General features: G+C 36.7%; 1 protein-coding gene across 6 annotated transcripts in view; it reads left to right on the top strand.

Annotated features, from left to right (window-relative positions):
• Positions 1 to 1,225: 1,225 nt before the first annotated feature.
• Positions 1,226 to 22,385, top strand: part of C1D (C1D nuclear receptor corepressor) — a 28,939-nt gene continuing 7,779 nt past the window's right edge. The window contains exons 1-4 of one of the 6 annotated variants that reach the window (XM_053589227.1): positions 1,226 to 1,288; positions 12,729 to 12,875; positions 21,227 to 21,293; positions 21,605 to 21,660. In XM_053589227.1, coding sequence (XP_053445202.1) covers positions 12,738 to 12,875; positions 21,227 to 21,293; positions 21,605 to 21,660 — 261 coding nt within the window. In that variant the 5' untranslated portion in view covers positions 1,226 to 1,288; positions 12,729 to 12,737. Of the gene's footprint in view, positions 1,289 to 5,924; positions 6,051 to 12,728; positions 12,876 to 21,226; positions 21,294 to 21,604; positions 21,661 to 22,385 lie in introns of those variants that run through there. The other 5 variants (XM_053589232.1, XM_053589231.1, XM_053589228.1 and 2 more) reach the window with 5 other exon arrangements.

Raw genomic sequence — 22,385 nt, 5'->3', positions numbered from 1 at the left:
ACCTCTGCAGGGCCTTTACATCTCCTGTCTCATCTCTGTTTCACCTTTGCTTCTTCACAAGAGGGCCCACTTCCAACTCTCTTTGGATGTGCTCTAAACTTTCTCTTTGCTCTTTTTAAACTTCTTTGTTACTCTGAATCTTGTGGAGGTTACTTTTACTTTCCATTCATGCTGCCTGTGCTGCTCCAGTTTTATTTTCTGTTTGCATTCAGTTTTGCTTTCAATTACCCAGTGCTTTGGTTGAACTTTCTAGCTCAGCTGAGTAATTGAACCAGGTAAACTGGATTCAGGGAACTGGGACCCCCCTGACAAAACCCTTTCAAAACTTCAAATCTTGACATACATGATGCTTATTCAAAGTGTTTTTATAGAAATTTAATATGCTATGCAAACGCTGTCTCATGCATAACTTTTATTAAATTACAACTGTGAAATATACCCTTGCATTATGCACATTAGGTGAGATTCCCTAAGAGTAAATTTTAAATGTCTTACCACAAAAGATAAGTGAGGTGATGGCTGTTAATTAATTTAAGCATTCCACATTGTATATCAAATCATCATATTGTACCCCATAAATGTATATAGATTTTAATTAAAAATTAATAAAATATAAAATATAAATAAATTTATGAAAAATTACAACTGTGAAAGACAAAGTTATGAATGTAAAACAATGCTGTTAATAGCCGATAGTACACTTTCAATTAACAGTATGTACAGATCTTGCAATTCTTTCTCCTATTGTTTTCATTGTACATACAGAAATGTAATTTTACGTTTATTGCAACTAATAATTAAAACTCCAGGCTTATATTTTGCACATGCTTATTTTTTTTCATTTTTCTAGTGTTTCATTTTCACTATATTTTACAGAAGTGCCATTTAGCGATGGATTGTCAAAATAAAGAAACCATTGTTCACCACCAAAGCTCTAGGAAGCTAATTTTGAGGCTCACAATGAAAAAAGTGAGACCACGGCCCTGGAACAAGCGTTAGCAAAAGTAAAAACTTGAACAAAGCTTTAGTAACTAACATTTTTTTCCTGGTTAAATATGCCAAATTTGTATTTTGGGTGGGTGATGGACAAGTACACATCTAGCCAAACGGTCCTAAAGCGTCGCCCCAAACTTCCACATTTGTAAAGGTTTCGGGGGTAAAGTGAGCAGAGCGGCGGACCGGCGGCGTGACGTCATCGGAAAGCGCCGCGCCGCGAGCAGAGCCAGCGCGTCATTGACGTCATCGGCGTCCGACGGCTTTCTGGGGGAGAGAAGTCGAAGACCGAGAGGTATTATTCAACGCTGTGGTTTGAGTTTTTCTTGAGCTCTTGTCTAAGTCTTCGTCTCGTGTCCTGCGATTCCCCTTTCATCCTCCGGGCAGACTGGGAGGAGCGGGTCTGGCTGCACAGTCTTCCAGGAATGAATGCGATCCCTCACAGCTGAGCGTTGGGGGCAGTATCCTTCTAGGTCCCTCCTTCGGCTTGTCTCGTGGTCGCTTGGTGGCTTTGGCTTGGTTCTACTTTTCTGTCATGGTCCTGTCTCTTCGCTTGCTAACTTCGCCTCTCAAATCTTGGAGGGCAGAGAAATTAAAAAAAAGAAAAAGGACTTCACAATTTTCGGCTACCTTTAAACTTTGTTTCAGGGAGCAGGGCTAAAATGGAAGGGGTAGAGGAGCAACTTGCCTACGTTACCTCCCGTTTGTCATCACATTCATGATCGCAAACTGCCGCTGCAGTATTAAATTATCTGAGTTAGTGGGCTAATTTTGACCTTCAGTTGAAATCGTAGTGGATAATCTCGAGAAAGCAGCCCCCCCCGCCCCTTTAATGGCCCAGGATAGTTCAGGGTGACTTAAACTTTGAAAATAGCTTTAATGTCTTTATGTTTGTTGATCGTAGTTCTCTTTTGGCTTGATAAAGATGTGTTTGTCCCACTGAGATGTTTGCTATCCACTTATTAACTTGTTTTTACTATTTGACAGTAGTACCTCACTTCTCTTTCCAGCCACACATGCCAGTTAGGTGTTTTAAAGATGCGTTTGCAGGTCCTCTTTCCTCTGCAGCCACTAGTCAGTTCCCCACTTCGGGTAATTTTAGATCCAGGTCTACTGAAATTGCTAAGGTAATTGTGGAGTAGTGACAAGAATAGAAATTGAAGGTGACGTTGGAGTAGAGGGGCAAAAGTGGGAATCAAGCTGGGATGGGTGAGAGGACCAGACTTTGAAGGATCTTATGTGTCATGTAAGAGAGGATTTTGTCCTGAAAGGGTGAGGAACCACTGAAAGAATTTGGGGGAGATGCTTTCCTCCATTAGCTCTGGATTCCATACTGTCAAGTTTTAGGAGTTATTAGCAATATTATGTTAAGTCTTTATTCTGCCATCCATAAAGTGAAGTTGCTGTCAATACCCAGTCATAGCGTCGTGAGAAGTTCCCCCACTACCAGTTTTGTGTGCTTAATTCAGCTCTGTCATCAAGAGTGCTTTCTTTAGGAAGAATTGTGTTCCCTCACATTAAGGGATGTCCTTGTGTTTATAGTCTCTTAGCACCATGCATTTCTCCATATCATTATTGTAATTTTATATTTCTGTGGTTATTTGATTAATGTCTGTCATCCACACTAGACTGCAAGTGCAATGCAGGCAAGTTTTTGCTCACTGCATGTCATAGATGTAGATACCTGTTGAATAAATGAGTCCATAGTGTCTGGCATATGGCAAATGCTCAGAAAATGTTATGCATTACATGGCACTACAGTATGTGCTGGGGAGTTACTCGAGGATAAATAAGGAAATTGTCTAGCAACTGAGAGAGGACCCAGTTGAGGTTGGATAGCATTAATTTATGTCTTTTGTGAATTTCTTTAGGAATGTTCAGTAGGCTTGGCGTTAGAATGGTTACCTAGAACTGGGAATTGGCTAATGGACACAAAGGAAGGACAGGAACTTGTAAAAGCATCTTTAAAAAAGCTGACTGAGAGGCATGGCCATGTAGGAAGCAAGGCCAGAAGAGGATTTTCTACCATGAGAATAGAGGGAAAATGATCTCATGGTGTCTAGAAAATGTAGGCATAGGGAATATATTTATATGGTTTTTTATATACGGGATGCCCCAAAAGTCACCCCTAAAGTCACCATACATAAGGGAAAATGGGAAATTATAGTAAATGTATAATAAAAGTACTAAGTGTACTTTTACAAAATATTCATTACAAAATTTACAAAGAGGTGGCCAACACATAAAGAATATTTTGTAAAATTTTGTAGTGAACATTTTGTAAATAAAGGTACATTTAGCTACAATTTCCCATTTTCCCTATGTATTGTGACCTTTAGGGACACCCTATATAAAGAACTAAAGAATATAGGTTTGATTTAGCTGCTAAGTTGGGGAAAATGACATTCTATCTGGCATATTTGGGAATAAAGCAAATTTCAAAATTTGAGATAATTGGAATTTTTATTTATAAACTTAAATATTATTGTAATATGTTACATTATTGTTTTAAAATTATAATTTAGAGAAAGTAGTAGAATGCGCTGTCTTTTATGTGTTTTGTTTCCTAGGAGTAAGTGTAGTTAACAGCTTCTTTTGGATCCTTTAAGAAAATTTACATGCATATTACCCTACAAATATACCTTCACACTCTTTTATCTTTTTTTCTTAAAAACAAATGTATTTTCTTAAAAACAGGATTATTATACATGCTGTTGTTCAACTTTTCATATACCTTAGGAGTCTTTCTAAAGCTTTGCTTTATACTTTTTCACCACTGGAGAGTATTTTATTGGATGGGCACACCATCATTTATTTAACTAGCCCCTGTTGATGGTTGTATAGATTGTTCTGCTTTAAATTTTCACTGTTTTGAAGAGTGTTGCAGTGGAAGTTCTTGAACATTTATCTTGCACGAAAATATACACTTAGTGGAGTAAAATTACAGGTCAAAGAATATATACATGTACAATTTTGAAGCATAGTGCCAAATTACCCCACAAAAAAATGGCTCAATTAATTTACATTCTGACTAATAGTGAATGAGAGGCTGTTTCTGCTCACCTTTGCCATATTAGGTACTATTAATCTTTTTAATTTTGGCCTGTTTGACAGATGAAAAATGACATCTTGTTTAAGTGTTTTATGTTTCCTTAATTATGAAAAAGGTTGAGTAGCTTTCTTTATGCTTATTGGTCATCTGGATTCCTTTATTTCTGAACTGTTTTCTTTGTCCATTTTTCTTTTGGGTTGTAGGTACCTTTTTTTCCTTTTGGTTATTGTTAAATTGATTTGTAGAGGCTCTTTTTATCTGTCTTTGGGTTGCAAATATCTTTTCCTAGTTTTTCATTTGCCTTTAGACTTGGTCTGTTTGTTTATTTTCACATGCATACATTTTTAAGGGCCAAGTAAAGATATCAGAAATTAGGAATTTTTTTTAAAAAGGAAATTTGTGAAATTCTTGAAAAAAATAAATACTCTAATGTCAGCCTTTGTTGGAGATGTTAGTTGTAACAAATTTCATTTCAGGCCATAGGCTCCATCTTGTTATTTTAAGTTTTGTTTAGCAACTATCGCAGATGTAATAAGCATCCAGTAACCTTCCTCTCCCTCACACCTCCAATTATCCTTGGAATTGAACTGAGATATAATAGAGCTTCTTAATATTACATTACACCTTCTCTTTCAGTATCCTCCAATATATAAACTGAGTTATATTCTAAAAGTTAATTTATGAGTTTTCTAATTTCACTGTAGAAATAATATATGTAGGTTCTTATCTATACTTTCAAAGTTTAATTAGTCCATGAAGGCTACTTTCTTTTTTTTTTAAAGCAAATTTAAGATGTTATGTAATTTTATCCCTCTGTACTCAGTATACATTTTTAAATGATAAGAACAATTTTTTTATATAACTATAACACCATTTTCATAGAATTATCGATAATTTGTTCTTTTTACTTATTATCTATTCTATGTTCAGATTTTTTTCTCTCAAAAATATTATATTACATTTGATTTATTTGAATCAAAATCCAAACAAGATCTCTATGTTTCATTTGGTTGTATTTCCCCTAAATCTCCTTAATCTCTTCTTCTACCTCCCCTCCCTTTACTTTATTTTTTCTTTATGCCATTGACTTGTTAGGGAAACCTGGTCAATTCATTTGTTTGTTTGCTTTCTTGTGGCATTAACTTGTATTTTTATCCTCCATATTTTCTGTAAAATAGAAGATAGTCCTAAAGGCTTAATTAGGTTCAGATTCTACTTTTTTGGGAGTTGGAAATGCTTTGGAGATGGTTCTGTGTATGTTACGTTGCTTCACGTCAGACGGTTTGTAATACTTGTCTTGCTTTTGGTGATGTAAATATTGGTAAGTGGTTCAGGTAGTGATAGTCTCATTTCTCCATTGTAAACTTCCCCATCATCTTTTAATCTGTCGTGATTATTGCCTGAATTGGTAATTTCATTAGGGGTTGCAAAACAGTGATTAAAAAAAATACCATTTCTTCCACATTTGTTAGATGGAATTTGAAGTCTCGTTTTCTTGGGAAGTTATAATTTGGAGGCTTAACAGAGTATAAAGGTCTTTTTAATGTGTCAACTGGATCTTCAGTTAGATGTGTATCTAGGTGTTGCTGGAAGTTATTTTGTAGATGTCATTATACTCCATAACCAATTGTCTTTAAGAAAGAAGATTATCTCAGATTATCTGGGTGGGCCTAATTCAATCAAATAGAAAGGCCTATGGGGTGTCGAACGTTTGGCCTTTGGACTGCATGTGGATTATTTGAAGTCTGTTTTGCTTGTCTGTGTTGAATTTTGTGACAATTATCCATGGACTTTTTTTTTTTTTTTTTTCTTATCAGCTTTTATTAGTGTTTCTGTATTTCATGTGTGGCTCAGGATAACTCTTTTTCACTGTGTGCCGGAGGGGAAGAAAAAGTTGGACATCCCTGCTAAAAGCAGAACAGGCTTCTGTGACAGAAAAGAAGAAATCCCACCTGTAAACAGCAGCTTCAGTTTGTGGCCAAGAGTTCCAGCATGCCCTTCCTTGGTGGCCTTCCCTATGCAAACCAATCCGTGTCATAGCTCTCTTAAAAATTCCTGCTGCTGGTTCTGCTTCTGTGGTTGAACCCTGACTGCTATAAGGAGCAACTCCTCTTACTCTCTTGATCTCTTACAAAATGGGATGGGGAGTGGTGGTTAAGAGTCAGAGGACCTACTTTGTTTTGCATGTCTATGTAATTTCTTTGTTGAAATTGGTACTTCTGAGAGAAAAAGGAGAAGCTGACCCAATGGCAGGCTGACACACAGACGTAACACAGGACTACCCTGGGCAAATTGAGACATAGTCCTCCTGTGTGTCAGCCACTGCACATGCAACATCAATGTGACTCAAGGAGCTTATAGTCAAAGGGGAAGTCAAGGGGAAGTCAAGTAAATAAACAGACATTGTAAGATACTGTTTTAAGGGACCTGACAGCTTGCAGTTGTTTATCTACACAGAGAAAATGGGAGGAGGACATGTAGAGAAGTCTTTGTTGAAGTGAAACTTGGTCTTACCTCCAAAACTAAGCAGGGTTTGAACAAGTGGAGTTGCAAGGGCATTTCAGGCATAGAGAACCACAGTCAAAGTTTAAAGTGAGAAAACATGGCACATTTGGAAAACTGCCATCATGGCTATAGCTATAGGATTGCAAGAGGGAAGCCAAGAAAGACGGGGTTAGACAAACAAGGCCTCCATCATAACATGTCTTGTGTCCATGCTAATTGGTTTGGAATTACCTTCCATTGTGGTAGGGAACTATTACAGAATTTTAAACAAGGGAGTATCATGACCAGACTATTTTTACAGAAAAATCATATGTTATAAAGTTCTAAAATTGTGAGTGGAAAAATTCTAAAATTCTAAAATTGAGAGTGGAAAAAATCAACAGTAGGGAGACTACTCAAAGGCCCTTGAGATAATCTAGTTGGTGAGAATGGAGGAAAGCTTATGGTGAAAGGAGTTTAAGGAGCCATATTGACAGGACTGATTGGATTTGGGGCCTGTGGGAGGAGTAAACAGTGACTCCCAGGTTTCTGGTTGGACTAACACCTGAAGCTGATGTCTCCAGTTCTGTATGTGATGCTCTACACCCTTCCTTTTCTCCTGTCAGTGCTTTGGCTTCCACAACCAGTGAAGGGAGTGGGGATTATGCCATGTAGGGATACTGGGCAGTGTTCCTTTTAGTCTCAGCCGTACCTTACTGAGGGGTGTGGCTCGTAAGTGTTCTCATGCCCTCACCATTTATTTCTACCCTTTCAGCCAGTGCTTTAGGAAGAGTAAGTGGAGGGGTGAGGAGTACCTCTAGAACCCAGAAGAGGGTGAGGAACAGAGCTAGCTGAGTTCTTTTTTTCTTTTATTTGGAAATTTTAGCATGGACAACCTTGAGCAAGTTCTTTACCCTCACCGTAGGTCAGTTTCTTCTGTAATCATTATCTGAGCTAGTGGGTCTGGAGTGCTTAGAATAGTGCCTTTGGCACACAGTGCTATTCAATTGTTTGCTCTTGTTGCTGATTCCACAGGCACTGCTGGGCCTTCGGGACAGAGGAAAATTTCTGCACTTCTCCTGTGGAAGATACAAATATTCAGGAACTGCATATTTAAAATGGAGTAGAAATAATTTGAATTGGGAGGAATTTCAGATGAGAGAAAAATTTTTATTTTTCAATCCTCCTTGCCTTTATTTTTTAGTTATGAAAAAGGCAAATGGTTCCATTCAGATTTAATGAGGGCAATTATTCTTACTTACTGCCTTGCTTTCAGTGTTCAACCTAACCAGTTTCAGCAATAAATAACTGCTTGTTCACTGGGGCTTAGGGACAGGGAATAATTGCAGGAAAATTCTCTACCATGTTCCTATTTTTCTAATAGGAAAATTGGTTGAAAAAAATTTACTTTTAAATAAAGACCTTTTTGTGTTTTTTAATACCTATAGCATTTGTTAAAAGCCAAAATTTTTTTTTACAAAATATACCTTTATTTAAATTTGATTGTTTATTTTTTTATTTCACATTTAATATGTGCTCTTTGAAACAAAATTTAAACAATGAAGAATGGAGAATTTAAAAAATGAGTCTGCTTTGAACCTATTCCTTAATCCCTGCCTCTTCTCAGAGAAAATGTCTGTTTTTTTATATGTGTTCTTCCAGATCTTTTTCTACATATATATGCATGTACAGGTTTTTTTTTTTAAAAAACAAATGTTATACTTTATGCACATTATATGCTGTATATAATTTTCTATGACTTTTTTCACTTCTCTTCATGTGTCACTATCTGGATTTACTTCTTTGTTTTTAATAGACATATAATATCCTAAAAAATAGATGTATTATAATTCATTTAACTTTTCCTGTATGTGAATATTTAGATTATTTCCAGTATTTGACTGTCAGGCAGTACTTGTAACAAAACACAAAAATTTCTGCTTTCATGTAGTTGCTTCTTTTACGGGTAGATAGACAATAAATGAATAAGAAAAGTAAATTTATGTCAGTCATTATTGAGAAATGTAAGGTGGGGCAGGAGATGGGGGGTGAGGGGGAGGGGTGTGCATTTTAAAATGAGGGGGAGTCAGGAGAGGTACACTGATGTGGCATTTGAGCAGAGATTTAGTGCATTTGGTAAGCTGTTGGTAGGGGAGGAGGAAAGGAAGAGAACATTCTAGAAGAAGAAAGGTACAAAGGCAGACAGCCTTGATGGCTGACATCTATAATCCCAGCACTTTGGGAGGCTGAGGTAGAAGATTGCTGGAGGTCAGGGGTTTGAGACCAGCCTTGGCGCCCAGGGGTTCACTGTGTGTGTGTGTGTGTGTGTGTGTGTGTGTGTGTGAGAGAGAGAGAGAGAGAAAGAGAGAGAGAGAGAGAGAATGGAGGTCCTGAGGTAGGCATAGGCCTAACATAATGGGGGGAAAGTACTGAGACTATTATGGCTGGAATGAAATGAGCAAGGGGAGAATGAGAAGAGATGAAGTCATAGGAGGGGAAGGGAATTAGGGCCAAAATTTGTTGGGCTTTTTTAGGCCACTGTAAGGACTTTGTCTTTTACTGTAAGTGCTGGGGCAAGCCTTTGAAAGTTTTTGCATCGAGGCTGATTTGCATTTTGAATAGTCTCTCTGCTTCCTTGTTAAAAGACTCTGGCTAGACGCAAGGAGGCTATTGCAATAATTCAGACAAGACATGGTGGTGGTTTGGACCAAAGTATTAGCAGTAGGATGTGGTAAGATTATGGATATGTATTGAAGATGTAGTGAGAGAAGAGTGGAGAGTCACTCGGAAATTTGGGGTCTGCACAATTGGAAAGTTGGAGTTGCTGTGAAATAAGATGAAGGTATGGCAGTAGGCAAGATTAGGAATTCGGCTTTGTGCCCGTTACATTTGAGAATTTATTAGACATCCAACCAGAGCTATTGAGTAAGCAGTTGAAAATATAAAATTGGAGCTCTTTGGAGAGGTCAGGGCAGAGAAACAAACCTGGGAGTCATCAGTTTATTAATGCATTTTAAAACCCTGAGCTTACCTAGGAGTAAATTAGAGAAGAAAGTCAAGGACAGTATTTCGACACTTCAAGGCTGAGGATATGAGAAGGATGCTCATCAAACAGTCCCAGAAGGCAGCCAGTGAGGTAGAAGAGAAACCAATAAAATGTGTTATCTTGGAAACCAAGAGAAGGGAGTCAAGATGTTACATGATGAGAATTGAGAATTGACTATTGAATTTAACAATGTGGCAGAATGAGGGACCTTGACAAGAACAATATTGAGTGAAAAGTAGGAGATTCCAGAAAGAATGGAAAGAGGGGAATTAGAAACTGTTAGTTTAAACACCTCTTTTGAGGAGTTTGTTTTAAAAGGGAGAGAGAAAAGGGGCCTTTGCTGGAGAGGATACAAAGTCAGGATATTTCTCTGTTTCTTGGAAAAATAAAGTTTTAAGCTTATGGGTAATGATCTAGTAAAGGGAAAATTTGATGTAATAGAAAGTGGGGGAAATTCAGGAAAGTGTTAAGAGTCCATTTTAATAAATTTATGTGGATATGTACAAGGATTTCGGTAGGCTAGATTCTTTTTTTTTTTTTTTTGTAGAGACAGAGTCTCACTTTATGGCCCTCGGGAGAGTGCTGTGGCCTCACCCAGCTCACAGCAACCTCCAACTCCTGGGCTTAAGTGATTCTCTTGCCTCAGCCTCCCGAGTAACTGGGACTACAGGCGCCCGCCACAATGCCCGGCTATTTTTTTTTTTTTTATTAAATCATAGCTGTGTACATCAATATGATCATGGGGCACCATACAGTTGGTTCCTAGACCATTTGGCACATTTTCATCACATTAGTTGACATAGCCCTCCTGGCATTTTCTTAGTTACTTTGCTAAGACATTTACATTCCACATTTACCAATAGGCTAGATTCTTAAAAGGATTTCCCTAGTCAAAGGGAATGTGCATTTTAAAAACTTGCACCAATTTATATTCCACTTTTATTGTATATCCTTGCTAACATTATAAATCTTAATCTTGAAAATTATTGCCAATCCAATAGGTGATGATATCTTCGTTATTTTAGTTTGTTTTTATTGCTTGCTAGGAACTCTTTATATAATCTAACTAATTCTTTTATATATTTTGCCAAGTACTTTCTCCTAGCTATCTCTTGCCTTTTAACTTTGCTTATTATATCCTTTTATTGTATAGACTTTCAGTTTTTATGTAGTTAACTTTGTAAGCCATTTCCTATTATGCATTTGGGGTTCATTTGGATATAAATATTTTATATAATCTAATACATTTGTACACTTATATTTTTAATTCATCTGGAGTTTATTTTTGTTTGTTACGAAATAGGTATCTAAGTTTTCCATCTTTCTCTATATTTTTAAACAGTTAACTACCACAGGAATTAGCTGTTTCTTGAAGGTTTGGAGGAAGTTACCTATAAAATTTTTTAGGCTTAGAGCCTTTTGGGACAGTAGGTCTTTGACTATTTTGTAATTTTTTTTCTTTCGATGGTTAATGATCTATATGTTTTATGTGCTTCTTTTTACTTTGGTAATTGGTAACTTCCGAGAGTATCACTGTTTTCATCCATATTTTCAAATTTACTCATTTAAAATTCTCATAAAAAGAGGAATATTAAGTCTTCTTTATATTTTCAGTATATTCTAATACCTTTATCTGGGCAGCAAATGGTGGAGCTGTTCTTTCACAGATCTGGAGATTGGTTTAGCTATTTTCAGCCCTTGTCACCTTTTATCTTGGGGTCATTCCTAGATTCTCATTTCCTTTTGATTGTAAGATGCCTTGGCTCTGTTTTCTATCATTCTGATCCTGTTTGCTCTTTAGCTTACAGAATTTCTACTATCGAAGTCTGTTGGTGGACCTGCCCTTCTTGGTTTCAAGCATTTTTATTTTCTGTCATATTGGAGGGATATGGGGAGGGCTGATGGGCAGATGCTTTCAGTTGATGTTTTGAAATAGAAACATCATAGTTCTTTCCTGTGTAGTTTTCTTTTATCATAGTCTTTGTTTAATTGTTGATTGAACAGTAGTTGGAGTGTAATTTCACAGCTCAGGTGGTGATAGTAAGACAGACTTCACCTTTTTTCTTTTTTTTAATGAAACCAGCTCTGGTGGAATATATTGATTGAGAAGAAATGTTAATATAGTATGACTAAATATTCAAATAGTACTTATAAACTTAAAAGACATAGCTATAACATTTAGAAAGTAAGAGACTTTACAGGTCATTATACCAGCTGCCTTATTTTATCAATGGGGAATTTGAGGCCCAGAGAGACTCAGTGATTTAACTAAGCTGCCAGAGTCAGTGATCAACCAAGACAGAAAACCCAGGTCTCTACTTCCAGTCTGCTGTGTTGTTTGCTGTTACACATGTTCTTACTGTTCTCCTTAGCTAATGAAAAAAATAATTTTTTTTTAACCTAAAGGTTTAGAACTGCCTCTGAAATTTGGTCTTAGATACTTTTATTTAGTATATTGATAAAGATTTTGCTTTTTCTCACATACTTATTAATTGTGATATAAATGTGAATTTTAAAAGTATGGGCTGCCAAAATTGTGCTATAGCCTAAATTAAAATCATACTGTTTTCCCCAAGTTTCCTCTTTATAGGCTTTATTTGATTTATGGACTCTTTGGATTTCTTATTAATATTTTAAATAAGCTTAAGGAATATAAATATAGATACACGTAGGCTTGAAAAGTGATTTTGGTGAATAATGAGGATATTACAGACCTAAGATTTCTAATTTTTTAGTTTAAATATAGCATGCTGCTAGATCAACACCTAAATTTAGAAGAACTAAAATATGTAAACTTTTCAAAAAGAAAAAGTGCTTTGCTTATCATTTCTTCAGCAATCATCAGGGAATGTATTTATCAAACAGTTTTTCAAATGTAAAGACATGACTGATATCATGTCTTTAGTGCTCAAGTGTCAAGGGTTTGTTATGTGTAACGTTAGTGGACTTGGGTAGGTTTCCCCCTCATCCTGCAAGAAACTTAAGAGAAGTTAGAATGTAGTTGCTATAGAATTGTATTTTAAAGTTTGATATCTTCAGGTTTTAACTGTTTTAGTCCTTGAAATATATGACCTATTGACTTTTTTTTTTTGTAAACTAAAGAACAAGTTCTATCTCCAATATGAATTTTAAGAATTTAATTTTTTTTTCTAGTTGGTCCTAATGGCAGGTGAAGAAATTAATGAAGACTATCCGGTAGAAATTCATGAATATTTATCAACATTTGAGAATTCCATTGGTGCTGTGGATGAGATGCTGAAGACTATGATGTCTGTTTCTAGAAATGAGTTGTTGCAGAAGGTATTTTTATTTCTATTTTATTTTGTTTTTTAACTTAATTTTTATTAAATCATAACTGTATACATTTATGGGGTACAATGTGATGATTTGCTATACCATGTGGAATACTTAAAGAAACTAATTACCATAACTGTCACCTCATTTACTCTTTTTTGTGGTATGACATTTGTAATGTACTCTTAGTTGTTTTGAAGTGTACCCTTGCATTGTGTACATTAGGTGAGATCCCACCAAATACCCTCCTTTCTCTTGCCTTTGCCCAGCCCCTCCCCTCCCCTATCCCTTCTCTCTTCTTTTTCGTTTTGGATTATCTTTGTATTTTATAATTCGTATGAATGTGTAAGTGTTTATATATTGGTTTCATAATAGTATTGTGTACATTGGATACTTTTTTTCCCATTCTTGAGATACTTTACTAAGAAGAATATGTTCCGGCTCCATCAAGGTAAACATAAAAGATGTAAAGTCTCCCTCTTTTTATGGCTGCATAGTATTCCATAGTATACATATACCACGCTTTGTTTATCCAGTCACGGGTTGATGGGCTTTTGGGCTGCTTCCATGGACTTGGCTGTTGTGGATTGGGCTGCAGTAAACATTCTGGTGTAAATATCTTTGTTGTAAAATGATTTTTATTCATCTGGGTAGATACCTAGTAATGATATTATAGGATCAAATGGTAGGTCAACTTTTAGTTCCTTGAGAATGCTCCATACTTTTTCCCAAAAAGGCTGTATTAGTTTGCAGTCCCCTCAGGAGTGTAGAAGTGTTCCTTTCTCTCCACATTCACACCAAAATCTGCAGTTTGGGGATTTGGTGATGTGGGCTAATCTTACTGGAGTTAGGTGATATCTCAAAATGGTTTTGATTTGCATTTCTCTTATGATTAAAGATGATGAGCATTTTTTCATGTGTTTGTAGGTGATGCACCTGTCTTCTTCAGAGAAGTTTCTGTTCAAGTCTCTTGCCCACAAAGAAATGGGATTGTTTGTTCTTTCCTTATTGATTATTTTGAGTGCACTGTGGATTCTAGTTATCAGACCTTTGTTGGAAACATAACCTGCAAAAATCTCCCATTCTGAAGGCTATCTGTTTGTTTTACTTACAGTGCACTTAGCTGTGCAGAAGCTTTTTAGTTTGATCAGATCCCAGCAATATATTTTTGGTGTTGCTTCAGTTGCTAAGTGGCTCTTCCCGGGCCAATATCTTCAAGCATTTTCCCTGCACTCTCCTTCTAGTATTTTTATAATTTCATGTCTTACGTTTAAATCTTTTCCAGTGAGAATCAATTTTTATTAGTGGTGAAAGGTTTCAGTCCAGTAAGAGGGTCCAGTTTCAGTCTTCTCCAGTTCATTAGCCAGTTCTCCCAGCATTATTTGTTAAATAGGAAATCTTCTCCAATGTATATTTTTGTTAGACTTAACAAAGATCAAATGACAATATGTGGCTGGGTTCATCTCTAGGTTCTCTATTCTGTTCCATGTATCGACGTTCTCTATTTTTGTGCCAGTACCATGCTGTTTTGATCACTATAGATGTATAGTATAATCTGAAATCTGGTAATGTTATGCCTCCTGATTTGTTTTTATTTCTAAGTAATGTATTGGCTATTGGAAGTTTGTTCTAATTCCATATAAAATGAAGTGCTATTTTTTCAAGTTCTTTAAAGTATGACATTGGGGCTTTGATAGGGATTGCATTAAATATGTAGATTGCTTTGGGTAGTATGGACATTTTAACAATGTTCATTCTTCCAGCCACAAGCATAGTATGTTTTTCCATTTGTTAATATATCTTCAGCTATCTCTTTTCTCAGGGTTTCATAGCTTTAATTATAGAGCTATTTCACCTTCTTTGTTAGATAAATTCCCAGGTATTATATCTTCTTTGGCACTACTGTAAAAGGGATAGAGTCCTTGACTATGTTTTCAATTTGACTATAGTTGGCATATATAAAAACTACTGATTTGTAAGTATTGATTTTGTATCCTGAGACACTGCTATATTCCTTATCACTTCTAAGAGTTTTATAGTTGAGTCCCTGAGGTTTTCCAGTTATAAAATCATGTCATCTGCGAAGAGTGAGAATTTGACCTCCTCTGACCCTATTTGAATACCCCTGGTGCCCTTCTCTTGCCTGATTGCAATGGCTCTGATTTCCATTACTATGTTGAATAGCAGTGGTGACAATGGGCATTCTTGTCTAGTTCCAGATCTAAGTGGAAATTTTTTCAGTTTTACTCCATTCAATATGATATTGGCTGTGGGTTTGCTGTAGATGGCCTCTTTCAGTTTAAGAAATGTCCCATTTAAGCCTATTTTCTTAATTCTTCTAATCATGAAAGGATGCTGGATATTATCAAAAGCTTTTTCTTCATTAATTGATAGAATCATATGGTCTTTGTTTTTTATTTTATTTATGTAGTGTATTATATTTATAGATTTATGTTGAACCAACCTTGTAACCCTGGGATAAAACCAACTTGATCATGGTGTATAATTTTTTTGATGTATCATTGAATTCTGTTTGCTGGGATCTTACTGAATATTTCTGATATATTTATTAATGATATTGGTCTATAGTTTTCTTTCTTTGTTGGGTCCCTTCCTGGTTTGGGGATTAAGGTGATATTTGCTTCATAGAATGTGTTAGAGAGGATTCCTTCTTTTTCTATGTTTTGGAAAAGGTTATGTAATATAGGTATGTTCTTCTTTGAAGGTTTGGTAGAATTCTGATGTTAAGCCATCTGGTCCCAAACTTTTCTTTTTTTTGGGAGATTTTGTATAGTTGATGCTATTTTAGTGTTTGATATAGGTCTATTCAAAATTTCTAATTCTTTCTGTTTGATCAAGGAAGGTGTGCTTCCAAGTATTGGTCCATTTCCTCCAGATTATCGTATTTCTGAGATTAAAGTTTTTTGTAGTAATCATTGAAGAGTTTTTGAATTTCTATGGTATCTATTGTTATTTCTCCTTTGTCATTTCAGATTGACGTTATAAAAGATTTTACTTTACTGTTTCTGGTTAGGTTAACCAAAGATTTATCAATTTTATTAATCTTTTCAAAGAACCAACTTGTTGCATTGATCTCAATGATTCTTTTGTTTTCAATTTCATTTAGTTCTGCTCTAATTTTGGTTATTTCTTTTCTTCTGCTGGGTTTGGGGTTGGATTGTTTTTCTTTTTCCAGTTGCTTGAGATGTCCCATTAGGTTGTTAACCTCTTTCTGTTTTCTTTTTCTTTTTTTTTTTTTTTTTTGTGGTTTTTTGGCCGGGGCTGGGTTTGAACCCGCCACCTCCGGCATATGGGACCGGCGCCCTACTCACTGAGCCACAGGCGCCGCCCCTCTTTCTGTTTTCTTAATGAAGGCTTCTAATGCTATAAATTTCCTTCTTAGGACTGCCTTTGCAGTATCCCACAGGTATTGATAATTTATGTCTTCATTATCGTTATATTATAGAAATTTGATGATTTTCTTCTTACTTTCATCTTTGATCCAGTTATCATTCAGCTTCCATGACTTTGTTTGAGTATGAAGATTTCTGTTGCTGTTGAGTTCAACTTTTATTTCATGATGGTCCAAGAAAATATAAGGAATAATTTCTATTCTTTTAAATTTGTTGAGATTGGACTTGTGTCCTAAGATACAATCAATTTTAGAAGATGATCAGTGGGCTGATGAGAAGAATGTGTATACAATTTTATTAGGATGAAATGTTCTGTAGATATCTGCTAAGTCCATTTGTTCCAGGGTCAAGTTTAAGTCTATTATTTCTTTGTTTAGTTTCTTCTTGGAGGATCTATCCAGAACAGACAGAGGGATATTAAAATCGCCAACTATTATAGGGCAGGAAGATATCAAGTTGTTCATATTCATTGGGGTTTGCTTTATAAATTGAGGAGTATTTAGGTGGGGCACATAAATGTTAATTATTGAAATCTCTTCATGTTGAGTGTTTCTCATGACAAATATGTAGTGTCTATCCTTGTCTTTCCTTATCTTTGTTGGTTTAAATCCTATTGTATCTGCAAATAAAATTGCAATCCCTGTTTTTTTCTGATTTCCATTTGCCTGTGTTAAAGATATCCATCTCTTCACCCTGCATCTTTTTTTATCTTTTGAAGTAAGATGAGTCTCTTGTAGATTTTGTATCCAGTCAGCCAACATGTGCCTCTTTAGAGGAGAATTTAACCCATTCACATTAATTGAGAGAATTGATAGGTATGGTAGTGCTTGGAGTGTCATGTTTTTCAAAGGTCTAGTGCATATTTTTAATCCTTTCACCATTGTGGAGGTTGGGTTTTGTTTGATAAATTCTGGGTGAGTTTACTTTGATGATTGACCATTGTACTGGTCATTATGGAAATTGGGTTTGAGTATTTCCTGGAGAGCTGGTTTAGTTACGGCAGATATCCTCAACATGTGTATGTCGGTAAAGTATTTGATTTTGCCATCACAAATGAAACTCAGGTTAGTTGGATACAGGATCCTGGGCTGAAAGTTGTTTTGTTTTAGGAGATTGAAGGTCGATGACCACCCTTTTCTGGCTTGAAAAGTGTCAGCTGAAAGATCTGCAGTCATTCTAATATTTCTCCCTTTGTAGGTACTGCTTTTCTTATGTCTGGCTGCTTGCAGAATTTTCTCCTTCATATTAACTTTGGCAAAGTTAATCACAGTGTGTCTAGGAGATGCTTTATTTGGATTGAGTCTTGCTGGGGTTCTGAAACTGTCTACTATCTGAAATTCTGTATCTTTTGCAATGTTTGGGAAATTCTCCATAATATCTTGGAGTGGAGCATTTGTGCCTTCAGGACCATCCTCTTCTTCAGGAATTCTTTTAAGTCAAATGTTTGTTCTTTTGGAATGATCCCACAACTCTCTGAGGAAATGATCTGTTTTTGCTTTCCATTTCTCTGCCTCTTTGAGTGCTTGGGATTGTTTAAAAGCCTTGTCTTTAATTTTAGAGATCTTTTCTTATGTCTGCTCAACTCTATTATGGAGGGATTCTACTGTATTTTGAAGCTCCTCAAATAATTGTTTCATTTTCTTGAGCTTTGCTATCTCTTTTCTCATTGTGTCCATATTTTTGGTGATTTTTGTCTTTGAATTCATTAATTTTCTTTTTCTTTTCTTTTCTTCTTCTTCTTCTTTTTTTTTTTTTTTTTGTAGAGACAGAGTGTCACTTTATCACCCTTGGTAGAGTGCCATGGCATCACAGCTCACAGCAACCTCCAACTCCTGGGTTTAAGTGATTCTCTTGCTTCAGCCTCCCGAGTAGTTGGGACTACAGGCACCTGCCACAACACCTGGCTATTTTTTTGTTGCAGTTTGGCCAGGGCTGGGTTTGAACCCACCACCCTCAGTATATGGGGCCGGTGCCCTATTCACTGAGCCATAGGCGCCGCCCTGAATTTATTAATTTCTTGAGACAACTTTTGAACAACTCTTTGGATTTCTATTTTCATCTTTTCCTCCATTCTATTCATTTTATTTGCCATCCATATTCTGAATTCTGTTTCTGAAAATCCACCCATTTGTCTGTGATTGACATCTTCTGTTGTATCTTCTTTGTCATTCCTTGGAGGAGTTGATCTACTCTGATTATTCATGTTGCCACAGTTCTTCCACTGGTTCTGCTCCGTGATTGTTTTCTGTAGTTTGGTTGGTAGAACTGGTAGGCTGAGATTGTTTTGAGGGCCTCAGGAAATGGAGTTAACTAGCCCTTTACAATGAGCTGAGGCTGGTGGTTGTGGCTTTTCCCCTACAGCTTTACAAAGGTCCATTTCGGAGCTGCAGCTGGAGACTCTGAGCTGCAGAGTCTGCAGCTTGGTGTGATAGTGCTAGCTGGCTCTGTCTTGCAGTCAGCCGGTCTCTGTCCAATCCTAGTGAGTTGTTGTATTGGGCTGAAGTCTCAGCTGGGGAGAGATACAAGCAACTGCTTCACTCTGCCCCCAGCCAGCAATAGCTGGAAGAGGAGAATCAGTCCCTCCCACTACAAAACTAGCGCCACTCAATGTTGGAGGGTCCCCAGGTGGACAGCCCAGGTCAAGAGTTCTAGTCTGATTGTCCCAGGTTATACAATCACTGCTCAACAGGAAGAGTTCAAAGGGTCTCCAGCGACCTGATAGTAGGGATCAGGCAGTTCCGTCCCAAAAACCCAAGGGACAGGAGTCTGGTTCCCTCTGGTGAACCATGGAGTTAGGAAGGTGCACCCCGCAAGAGTCTGTCCAGGGGCGTCAGTACCTCTACCCCCTGTCATGCCCCACTGCTGGCAACCCCGCAGGGCTGGAGCCTGGTTCCCTTCATTGACCAACAAAGTCAGGGAGGTACACCTGCCAGAGTCAGAGGGGAGCCAGCATCTCCTCCTCTGCCACACGCTGCCCTGGCAACCCCAAGGAGCTGAAGCCTGGTTCGCTTGGTGGGCAACCAGATAAGGGCAATGTGCCTCCAGATTCAGACCAGAGGCATCAATGCCTCTGCCCGCCTCACGTGACACGTTTCTCTCTTCTCTCTCCTGCATAGTTAACGCCTCACCCCCACTGCACACTGCTGCCAGCAACTCAGAGGAGCTGAAGTCCAGTTCCCTCCACTGAGGAATGGGCTCAGGGGAGTGCACCACCAAAGTCTGGCCTGGGGCGTGAGCACCTCTGCGGTGCGCGTGTGTCTCTCTCTCTTGAGAGAGAGTTTCCCCTGTTTCCCCTCTGCTGTCCAGTGGCCCACACAATACCTAGGCTTCTCACAGAATTGCCAAACACTCTGGGCTCTGCAGGGGGCAGGGCTACAGTCCACTAGGCAAGGGGGGAGGGGTAGACTGGGAATTCAGAATTGCAGGGAAAATATTTGTTTAATTTTATGCTGGGCAGGATGATTCCTAGGCTTAAGTGGGACTTCCTTGGAGAAAGAGGCCTGGTATTTAGCAGCTTTCTCCTGTGAGATAAAATGAGAGTTCTTTTGCTCTCTGCTCACTTGCAGAGAGTACACAGGGAACCTCTCTCTTTGAGGGAGGGATCTCTTGTCCTCTCGGTGATAGGCTTTGTACCTGGACTTAGTTTTCTTAGAGGCACAGGTTGCCTCTGCAGAAATGATGTGCATTTATCTATCTTTTTTCTTAGCTCAACTCTCCACCTTCAGCTTCATTGAGTCCATTCTGTCCATTATCTTCCCTGTGGACAGGAGCCTCTGTTGAAAGCTGCCTCTAGTTGGCTATCTTACTTTCTTCTCCCAGAAGGTATTTTTAAAATGTAATTCCTAAAATTTCTAAAATTGAATTTTTTTTTTTTTTTTTTTTTTTTTTTTTGAGACAAGGTCTCTCCTGTCCCAAGGCTAGAGTGCAGTGGCACAATCATAGCTCACTGGCTCACTGCACTTTCAAGATCCTGAGCTTAAGTGATCCTTTTACTTCAGCCTCCTGAGTAGTTGGGACTACAGTTGCATGCCACCATACCTGGCTCATTTTTTATTTTTTGTAGAGAATGGGGTCTTACTATGTTGCCCAAGCTGGTCTTGTACTTTTGGCCTTAAGTGGGCTGCTGTCCAGCGGCCACTCATCTTCCCAAATTGTTAGGATTGTGGGTGTGAGTCATGGTGCCCAGCCTAAAAATGGATTTTGTAAAAAGCAGAGTGCTGTTTTATGAAACATAGGGAAGAAGAAATAGATTAATGTTATGTGTTCCTTTTCTACTTTATTTCAATTATTTGGGTGTTTTTAGGGGGGCAAAAAAACAAAACGAAAGTTTAGCCTTAGGAAATATTACCTAACTGTATTTTTATTTTGACTTGGTTTTGAAAAATAAGGAGCACTCACGGCATTCTATTTGACAGACTCGACTCTATCTTTGACCTTTTAAGTATTACAATGATGTTATCAGGGTTTCTGGAAACCCTATAGGACAAAAACAGTAAATTGACTTTGACAGTCTAAAACAAATCTCATTATGTTTCTTCTGTCTTTGGTATTGCCTAAGCATTTTAGCCTGCTTCTTATACATAAATGCGTCATGTACAATGTTTATATTGATAAATTACTTTTGACATACAAAGCCCAGATCGTAACTCCTGAATTAAAATAATTCAAAAGAATTTTTCTGGGATTATACTCATTCCTTGTCTTAAAGATGATACCCTGAAGTGAAAATTTGTGGACAAAAGTCACTGGTTAAGAAAACTTCTCTTTGCCAATTATTTCCAGATCGATTGGTTATTAGATTATAGGAAGTGAAAAAGAATTCTTTGATACATTGTGCTTGGTAAAAGTTTAAAATGTTATCTGACGATGTTCAAAGTTGATGCATATGTTTCTTTTGTCTTTTTTCTCCTCTCTTTGCCTTTCTCTTTTTTCCTTTTTTAATAGTTGGACCCACTTGAACAAGCGAAAGTGGATTTAGTTTCTGCCTACACATTAAATTCAATGTTTTGGGGTATGTATATTACTTTGGAATTAATTAGAAACCAAATTACTTATTGTGTTAAGGATGATTTATTTTTTAAATGTTAGTAATTTATATAGAATTATACTTTATGGCAATTCTAGTAGTCAGGTATTTATTTCTTTAAATCAGAATTCTGAATGCCCACGAGCCATGTATAAATTTAATATTAAATAGAAGTTAAATAATTTAAGATTTAGTCATTCATGTGACTTTTCTTTTTTGTGACTAGCTACAGTTTCTTTAATTGGAATGTTTTTAATATGTATACCATTTTATTGTATGAAATCTTTGTTTTGTAGTTTACTTAGCAACTCAAGGAGTTAATCCTAAGGAACATCCAGTAAAGCAGGAATTGGTAAGAGTTCAGTTAATTTCTTTTTATTTTACATATCTATTTGTTGTAATATTACTGAAGTTCAAGTCACTTTACCTTTATTAAACTAATTATGGGGATCAAACTAGTTATAAAAATGAGCCAGGCCTTATTGTCTTTGGTTTTTCTTTCTCTTACTTACCTTTGTCAGAAAATTGGTATTCCATATACATGTTATATTTTAAAATCTTTGGATCGGAAAATGTTATGATCCTAGTAATTGTAACTTACATATTATTTTTTCTATAAATTCTTAAAATCCTGTTCATCTCTAAGACTACTTTTTTATTTTTTTTTAACTCTTACACAATTCTTAAAAGTATATTTCAGTTGATTTACTAGCAAAGACGGGAAAGTTTCCCCCCACCTTTTCAATTCCTCCATTAATTCATTTTCTCAGCAGTAAAGAATCCAGTTCAGCAACAAAGCTAAAAGCTTTTTTGGCACCAGTTGTATGTGTACTGTCCAGTAATTCTGCATTAGTGACATATTTACAACCTGTAATAAATCTTCTAGGTTTGTCTTTGTATTCCATTTAGATGTATAAGTACAGTATATAAGGTCTGGTGTCTTGGAGTTTTTGCTGAGTTCAAAAATTAAATCATATCACTTAATTTGAAGGGAAAATTAGAAATCAAACGAATGGTTATCTTTTTGACTTGGCTTTATGAATAAGAGTATTAATAAATTTATTCTTTGTGTTTATA

The sequence above is a fragment of the Nycticebus coucang genome, chromosome 4 (genome assembly GCF_027406575.1).
Source record: "Nycticebus coucang isolate mNycCou1 chromosome 4, mNycCou1.pri, whole genome shotgun sequence".
In the NCBI taxonomy this organism is placed as follows: Eukaryota; Metazoa; Chordata; class Mammalia; order Primates; family Lorisidae; genus Nycticebus; species Nycticebus coucang.
Note: the sequence above shows the minus strand (reverse complement) of the source record. Positions and strands in the feature narration are given on the sequence as shown.